Here is an 8,322-nt window from a genome sequence, read left to right on the forward strand (position 1 = left end):
CGCCGCCGCGCGCACCCGGCCTTGTGCTTGTCCGCACGCACGCGCTCCCAGCACTATTTGTTGCGCGTATAAGGAGGGCAGCAGGCACTGCCCATCTGCACAATGTCGACCGCCGCGGCTAACTGGTGCTACGCAACCGTCGCGCCCCGTGCCCGCTCCTCCACCATCGTCGCCAGCCTCGGCACCCCCGCGCCCTCCAACTCCTCCTCCTTCCGCCCCAAGCTCATCAGGAACACCCCCGTCCAGGCCGCGCCCGTCGCACCCGCATTGGTACGTACGTTCGCAGCTGCATGCACCATGCATATCGTTCCTCTATCCGGCCGGCAGAGCCCTTGTTAAGCTTAGCTAAGTTTGGCATCATGGCGTGTCCTTTGCTGTTTTGGGAACGACGTACGTGGGTCACGGGTCCCTTTGCTCCACGCCACATGCCTAGATCTTCTTCCCAGAATATGGGAGAACGGCAACCAAAATGCATGTGATGGCTCAACCAAATGCACCTTATTTTCGAGCTCAAAAAACCAAAACGCATTACTGCTGTACAGTTGACCAGCTCTGCACATGGGGCTTGCATGTCACCATGATCCCCTACACTCTTGCAACCTTTTCTATTTATGCGAAAGCAATCATTGAATATTATATACGTGGATCTAACAGACAAATGCATTGTGTTTTTAGTCCTCTCTGCATCCACCATCAACATGCATGTCAACAAACTCTCGATAGAATAATGCGGGACGAACGGGTTTCCAAAGAGGTGGCCAGCGATAACGTTAATTTAACACAATAATGTGCTCTGGATTGAAAATAACTCCACAAAGTCTCAAGTGTACAGGAGAAAGTTTATACTAGTGCAGAAACATGTAGCGGCAGCTTTTCCTTAAAGCGGCAAGGTGGAGTCTATCGGGCATTATTGCTAAGACTGAAGGGACACCAATTACTCTATGTTTCTAGCACTCTCTTGGTTCTTGGAGAAAAATGACCATCCTTTGGCTTTGATGTTGAGTAGTTTGACTTTGATTCTCAAAAGCTTGCAGAAATACTAACGACTAGGTCATCCACTCCGTCAGCTTCGTATTTTATTTTATTTTGGATAAGAAGCTTCCTATTTTCCTCTTTTTGAGTTTTCAAACACCGCCAAGGCAAGTTACTACTACACTAAATCCAACTCGAAGGTTATAATAAATCTTCATTTATTTCAGTAAAACAAAGAGTAAGTGCAGAAACATCAAACTTTTGTATCGAAGTATCTAAATAAAACGCGTTAACCATGGAGTTGTTAAGGCAGTTGTTACTTGAGCTTTTATCCAAGCACGTAAGCAGGTACTCCTAAGCTAGGTCTAGTCAATGTTTCCATTCTCTTGATTCTTGGAGAAAGATGTACATCCTTTGTCTTGATGTTGAGTTGAGTAGTTTGACATCGGATAGCAAAAGCTTGCACAAATAACGACTAGGTCATCCACTCCGTCAGCTTTCTATTTTTCCTCTTTTCGAGCTTTGAAACACCACCTATGTAAGCTACTACTACACTTAATCCAACTTGAATCTTATAACAAATCCTCATTTATATTAATATTTCATTTCAAGAAAACAAAGAGTAAGTGCATTACCAAACTTTTACGCAGGAGATTGTATGTACATAAAAACGTGTTAACCATATGTAGTACGTACTCCTAAGCAAACTTTGTTACCGCTAGCCTGCACCTGAAGGCTGGAGGCCTGATTTTTTGTTGGTATCAACGTCACAACGCTACACGTAGTGATGTGTGATGCAGAGGTTGAAGCTGATTGCAACCCTCAACCATGTGTGGTTGTAGTACCATATCCAGCTTCTCCAGCTGAGATGTCAACAACAAGGAAAGAATCCTACAAATATGCCGTCCCAATGTTTTAATCTTCTCTCGCAAAAATGAACGTTTTAATCTTGTTTAGTTCAATTATACAGAATGGGCTGAAATATTATTTGGCATCATACATCACGCTTCATGCATGTAAAAAAAGAGCGGAAACACCGTTCGTTCGACTTGGATCGGCGACTGCTTTGGGCAGCAGACGCGGGCCGTTAGGAGTAGTGGCGGAGATTCAGGAGGGCTCGTCGATCGGTCGACTGAGGACGAGGGAGGGAGAGAGGGAGGGAGGTTCCAATAATTCAGGAAGCGGTGGTCTCGGCAGTTGGTACGGGAGGGACAGAGGCGTCAATTCAGCTCCGCCTTCCTCATCACAGATAAGGAAACTCGTGGGGTGGCCCTTCCGCGGCCCCAGCATCTGGAATTAGCGTACCCGACGTTGGTTGAGTAGAGGAGCCCAGCACATTACCAATTGCCAATTTCCTTCTTGCCAATTGTCCTTGGATCTGGGAGCCGGTGATTACCCCAGGCCCACCTTCACCCGATGCACCTGGGCAAGCGCTCCTGGGGATCTGAGATACTAGTGCTACACACTAGGCAGGCAGGACACAATTGAAGGCATGTCCAACCTGCATATGCTTTGACTTGTGAACTGTGTCCACACTCTAGACCTAGTGGCAATTGCATCACGCACCAACCACCGTGTTCCTTGTTTCGTAGTACAGTACAGTACTAGCTTTCTCTCGACGCATTTCCTAGTATTAATTTGATTCCATGGATAATAACATTATATATAAAGTAGCACTCCAAAAGGATAAAGATAAGGATGTCTCACCTTGAATTCACGGGCTTAATGTTAATGATCTGATGAAAACATACCAAAAGAAAGAAAGAGAAAGAGAGCTGCTGCCATTCTGATCGGCCATTTGGCCACAAAGCCAGCCAGTCCCTCCTCCTTTGCTGCTAACTTCTTTCGTTGCCTTCTTCTTTCCACGTGCCATTTTTGCCAGTAATCCATCCATCCATCCGGTCCGGGGGAGAGGAGAGAAAAACCAAAAGAGTAGAGTCGCGAACGCGAGCGCGATAGTTGAAGATGAGCGGCTGCCTGTGCCTCCCCTGCTGCTATAAGAAGCCCTCCGCCCCCGGTGGGGAGAACACCCCAGCAGCAGCGGCAGCGATAGATTCTTCCTCCTCGTCACTCCTCCAGAAGCCTACCTACCATCCACCACCTCCTCCACCCTCCAACAAGGTCCGTCTCCCTCCTCCCTCCCCCTCCCCCACACACCACCCATAAACTGCTCCATCCGTCCATCCATCTCATCTTTTTCCGTTTCCTTTTCGCCGCCCCCCTTTCGATTCAGTTCACAGCTTGCCCTTTCAGCTTTTCTTTTTTTCTTGTAAAGCATTTAGTTATCCTCTTGAATCGCCTTTGTTTGCGCACGCTCTCCCTTTCCGTGGGCAGAGCTCTCTCTCTCGAAATTCGCATGATGCATATCAAGTGTTTATTTGTTTCTTCTTGCTGTGAGTGTGTGTGTGTGTGTTGACTAATTTGGTGTTGATCCTCTCCTCCCCTTGCAGATGGACGCCGCCGTGGAGCGCCTCAAGACCGGGTTCGAGAAGTTCAAGACCGAGGTCTACGAGTAAGTTTCCCCCAATCCTGTTCCTGTCCTGCTGCTTCGACTGATGATGGTTTGGTTGGTTCGATTTGAGTCTTGTTCTTCTTCTTCAACTGATTATCTGCCCGTTTCCGTTTCCGTTTCCTCTTGCAGCAAGAAGCCCGATTTCTTCGAGCCCCTCAAGGCCGGCCAGGCGCCCAAGGTATGTACCCCCATCATTTTCTCCAGCCGTAAAATGTTGTCTCCTCTCTAGCAGCTACTACAGTACTACTCTAGTGGTTGTGTAGATTTGGGGATCGAGAGAGAAATAACTTTGCTTAGCGCAGCAGCGGAAGAAAGCCTCTCTGTTCACATTAGCCTGCTGCTCGGCATAATCCGGGACACACTCTGTGGGTGCCCATAGCATTTCCTGCTTTGGTCAAAGTAGATGAAAGAAAACTGCCGCTTGTCCTAATTGCATGGCCTGACCGTAAGAGGGGACAGCTTGTCGCCATTGCCGGCCAGTTGATACTAGGTTATGTGTTAACACAACCACTACTGTACTGTAGTTTACTACCGTACCAAAGATGGGCGGTAGGCAATCTCAAGCTGAAACCAGTACACTTGTGGATCTCCCTCCGAATAAACCCCCACCTGTCGTGCACATCCAGGAAATCGGATCGCGCCGCGGTAACGACTCCCATGTGCACTGCGATGCCATGATATGATTTGGCTTATTGAGATGTCACCGTCCCTATCACTCGCTTTGTGGTCTTGTGGTATTAGAATATGGTTCTTTTCCCCCCTTTTCTGTTGTTGTAGCAGCTAGGATAACTTGACGTTCAGAATCTTGCAAGTACAAGACCAAGCATTTTTTTTTGCTTGTCTCAGCTAGGATTCTCGATCGGCGTGCTTGCTAAATGCTAATGCATTGGTATTACACATCTTGTGTTGAATTTCTGTTCCTTTGGCTGTGTTGAATTTGGATCCCAGCCGTCTGCTGCCACCCTTTTTATTTTTATTTGAGAAAAAATAGTCGTCACCCCGCACTATCGGAGTTGAACATGAAGGTCTTTTGATGGTGGCCATTTATATGGAAGCTTCATCATCTTGGCACCGGCCGCGTCAGACCCCACGCACAAGAACCGTGAGCGGCAAGTGTTGCTCCGTCCTAACTCGGGGTATTATTTATTGTCTTGTAAGCAGAGAAGAGATACTACCTGAGAACAGGGCATAGCTTAGCTGTAGCTAGCAGTGTATGGCTATGGCGCTGCGTGGTACTCCATGATTAAGCAGGCCCTACCCTACCATGGAGGGAGCTATCAATCGGTGGACCACCATCGCAGATTAATGCGTGTGTGGACGGAGCCTTTTACGAAAGAGTTTGGCCGTATCCTTTTAGAGAGAGATTGGCATATGCTTACCTTAATCAGTCAGGTTGGCCCATGCAATGCAAGCACGGAGTCTCTCGCTCGCACTAGTGAGTAGAGTAGCCTGACCTGAGAGCTCGGTTAAGGCCGAAAGGCTGCTTTACAGGGAGACGGTAATACTACTTCCATCCACAGCTGATCATCCCACACTAGTGCTGCTACTGCAGGATGAAAAGATCCTGCAGTAGTACTTCCGGCGTGTCGCCATCTGAGGAGCAAGTTGCGGGGTGTGGGCAGTGGGCCTGCCTTCATTTCTTGCACAAGAAACCGCCGGTGGTCCTGTCTTGATAACTCACACAAAGGTCGGGTCGGGTCTACTGTCATGCGTCATAATCAAGTGTTTAGTCGGTAATTTGGTTTGGAATAGATAGAAGCCTGTGGCACGGAGGGAACCTTCCCGCTACTTGCTTTGCTCGCCTTTCTGTCTCCTGTACCGCAGTACGTCTCCGGTTCCTTCTCGCGAGCCCCTCTGCATGCCATGCGCTCTCTCTCTCTCTCTCTCTCTCTCTCTCTCTCTCCTCTGGATAAAAAGTGGGCTGGGCCGGAGACAGGTCAAAAGTGGCAGCATTTAGCGCAAAGCTGTGTGTCTGTGCGTGTCAGAAGGAAACGCCTACTCCACCTATCACGCTTATTATCAGCACATCTGCTTATATTTGTTTATGCGCTGAACAACGCATCTGCTTATCACTAACCACTGTGAAATGCTCACTAATATAACACCCCACAAAGTGGATTCACTGCTTATGCTTAGCACTAGTGGAGCATCTTTTCTTTTCTTTGGTCCTTGATGATTGACCTGGTGGTGGTGATTGTGTGCGCAGTACATGGTGTTCGCGTGCGCCGACTCCCGTGTGTGCCCCTCGGTCACCCTGGGCCTGGAGCCCGGCGAGGCCTTCACCATCCGCAACATCGCCAACATGGTCCCGTCCTACTGCAAGGTCTCGCTCCGTTTCCTTTTTCCTCTCTTTTTTTTTCCTTTTTCTTTTCCCCGAGGTGCATTATTGACGATATTTTTTGTCAACTACAGAACAAGTACGCTGGTGTTGGATCGGCCATCGAATACGCCGTCTGTGCTCTCAAGGTCAACACCCTCCCTCCCTCTCTCTCTCTCTTTCTTTGGTGCTGTCGCTTCTAAAATAGGAGTGCCATAATGCATTATTGCACTAGTGGACTTTGCTGTCATCCAACTACTAGTACAAGAACAAGTGAACATGGACACTGACCGTATTTTAGAGCATGGCCTGATATGGACTTTTGGGGGCTGCAGGTTGAGGTCATCGTGGTGATTGGCCACAGCCGCTGCGGTGGAATCAAGGCTCTCCTCTCACTCAAGGATGGCGCAGACGACTCCTTGTAAGTACTACCAGAGTATCACGGCTCAGATCCTATTCCCGCTAACTCTACCGTCTCTCCGATCAGTTTCTGACTGTCTATTTGGTTGGTCTTGGTCAGCCACTTCGTCGAGGACTGGGTCAGGATCGGCTTCCCGGCCAAGAAGAAGGTGCAGACTGAGTGCGCCTCAATGCCTTTCGATGACCAGTGCACCGTCCTCGAAAAGGTTCGCACCATTGCCCATCTGCCATCTCATACTTTGCTCATACACTATATTATGTACTCCTGTTAGCAATACTGCACACTCCACAATTCTGCATGTGGTTTGTCTAACTCATTGGTACGCTGACCAAGAGATATTTCTGAATTGTTTCCTTTCCACAGGAGGCCGTGAACGTGTCCCTCCAGAACCTCTTGACCTACCCGTTCGTCAAGGAGGGTGTGTCCAACGGAACCCTCAAGCTCGTTGGCGGCCACTACGACTTCGTCTCCGGCAAGTTCGAGACATGGGAGCAGTAAATCTTCCCCACCGGTTAACTCCTATATATACATGCGAATACAAACGCGTACATATATCAAGATATCGTCCGACCGTCCGACCGACCGATGTGAATCCAATGCCATGGAGTGCGTACTCGTTATTTTCCAGTACTGGATGCCGGGATGGCCCGATGTGAATTCGCCATAAGCAATAGAACCTTTTTTCTTTTACCATTTTCTGACGAGGAATTGTACTACCATGTGATGCATAATTTGATCGTCCTGTGATCAAAAGACATCATATATAAGTTTAATAATATTTTCATGAACAGTTTACCCTTTTATTACCCTTTGTTCTTGCGGTTTTCCATCTGGTGTCTGCCACTGCTTAGCTGTTTGCCCAACCCAAGAAAGAGTTTGTATATATGAAGGAACCGAAATTGACTAAAGACACCATACAAACTGACAGAAAGATTTGAGGTCTTGCAGTAATGTCTTGATTACCAATGACCTCGTCATTATAATTACATACTCGTGATCTACGCTCATGTGTAGGAACTATCTCCAGTTTCGTTTTTCAAGAAAGAAAGGTCTACCTTTCGGACTCTTTTCATCCGTGAGTTGGATATTGTTTGTGCAAAACGAATAGTTGCACTCAGCTCTGTCAGCTGTCAATTTCCAGTCTCCGGTGTCTTAGTGCATATCAGTCTAAAAGGATCCATCACATTTCATTACTCGGTGCAAAATGACAAACTTGCAAAATGCAATTTAAGGAAAAATTGACAAGACTTTCTACGGAGTAGTAATACTTAAGCAAATAGACATTTATACCACACACCATATTGACAAATGAAGAATTGGAAACTAAATGGAAGAGGGATCGAGGACTAAAAGGATTGAGGTATCTTTTTCTTGACATGAAGGATTGAGGTATCCGAAAGTACCTTTCTACACCCAGGAGCAAATGCTCCTGTTGTGAACAGTAAAATAAAAAAGAAACTGATTTTTTTGTGACATACTTTCACAATGTTTGTTGTGCATGCAAAATTTCATCACAGAAACACCTTGGTGGAAGTCGTGCAAAAAAATCATAGCTCCAAAATGCTTTTGTAAGTAACATTTTCAGAGCATCGATTTTGTTTTTTTCACCATGCCTTCCACCAGTGTGATTTTGTGGTGAAATTTTGCATGCACAACAAACATTTGTGGAAGTATGCCACAAAAAAAATTCAGAATTTTTTGTTTTGGATTTTTTTTACTGTTCACACCAGGAGCATTTGCTCCTGGGTGTAGAAACTTCATGTCCTAAGGTATCTGGAGTTCTCCCGCTTCGGTCTAGAGTGGTTGTGATTCATGTTTGAGTGCAGAAATGCAAGAGACTGGCAATTAACAGTAATGAAAAACATGTCTTTGGGTTAGATGGCTGTGTTATAGTATATAGCGCTTGAAGAGACAAATGTGAATAGCGAAACACATTTACAAGATATGTCGGTTTGAGTTGGAACCGACACGATGGTGGCTGAAAGGCAACCACCTGCGATTTATTACAAGCAAGGGCTTAATCCTTTAATTAACACATAGTTAATTAATGGACCCTAATAACTGAGGAGGAACGTTCCAAGGGGAGGAGGCACCTATGAA

The 8,322-nt window shown here is 46.8% G+C and overlaps 1 protein-coding gene across 2 annotated transcripts; it reads left to right on the plus strand.

Moving 5' to 3' along the window:
* Positions 1–77: 77 nt before the first annotated feature.
* LOC119276361 (carbonic anhydrase, chloroplastic) lies at positions 78–7,025 on the plus strand. Of its 2 annotated transcripts, XM_037557410.1 has the most exons (9): positions 131–270; positions 2,855–3,093; positions 3,423–3,484; positions 3,614–3,662; positions 5,691–5,807; positions 5,897–5,950; positions 6,137–6,222; positions 6,322–6,427; positions 6,586–7,025. In XM_037557410.1, exons 2-9 carry the CDS (start codon positions 2,938–2,940, stop codon positions 6,718–6,720), a joined length of 765 nt encoding a protein of 254 aa, XP_037413307.1. In that variant the 5' UTR covers positions 131–270; positions 2,855–2,937; the 3' UTR covers positions 6,721–7,025. The 2 variants fall into 2 exon arrangements, with proteins under 2 accessions (XP_037413306.1, XP_037413307.1); XM_037557409.1 differs by lacking the exon at positions 2,855–3,093 and having other exon boundaries at positions 78–270.
* The last annotated feature ends 1,297 nt before the right edge of the window (positions 7,026–8,322 follow it).

This window comes from Triticum dicoccoides, chromosome 3B (assembly GCF_002162155.2).
Source record: "Triticum dicoccoides isolate Atlit2015 ecotype Zavitan chromosome 3B, WEW_v2.0, whole genome shotgun sequence".
NCBI classification, from domain to species: domain Eukaryota; kingdom Viridiplantae; phylum Streptophyta; class Magnoliopsida; order Poales; family Poaceae; genus Triticum; species Triticum dicoccoides.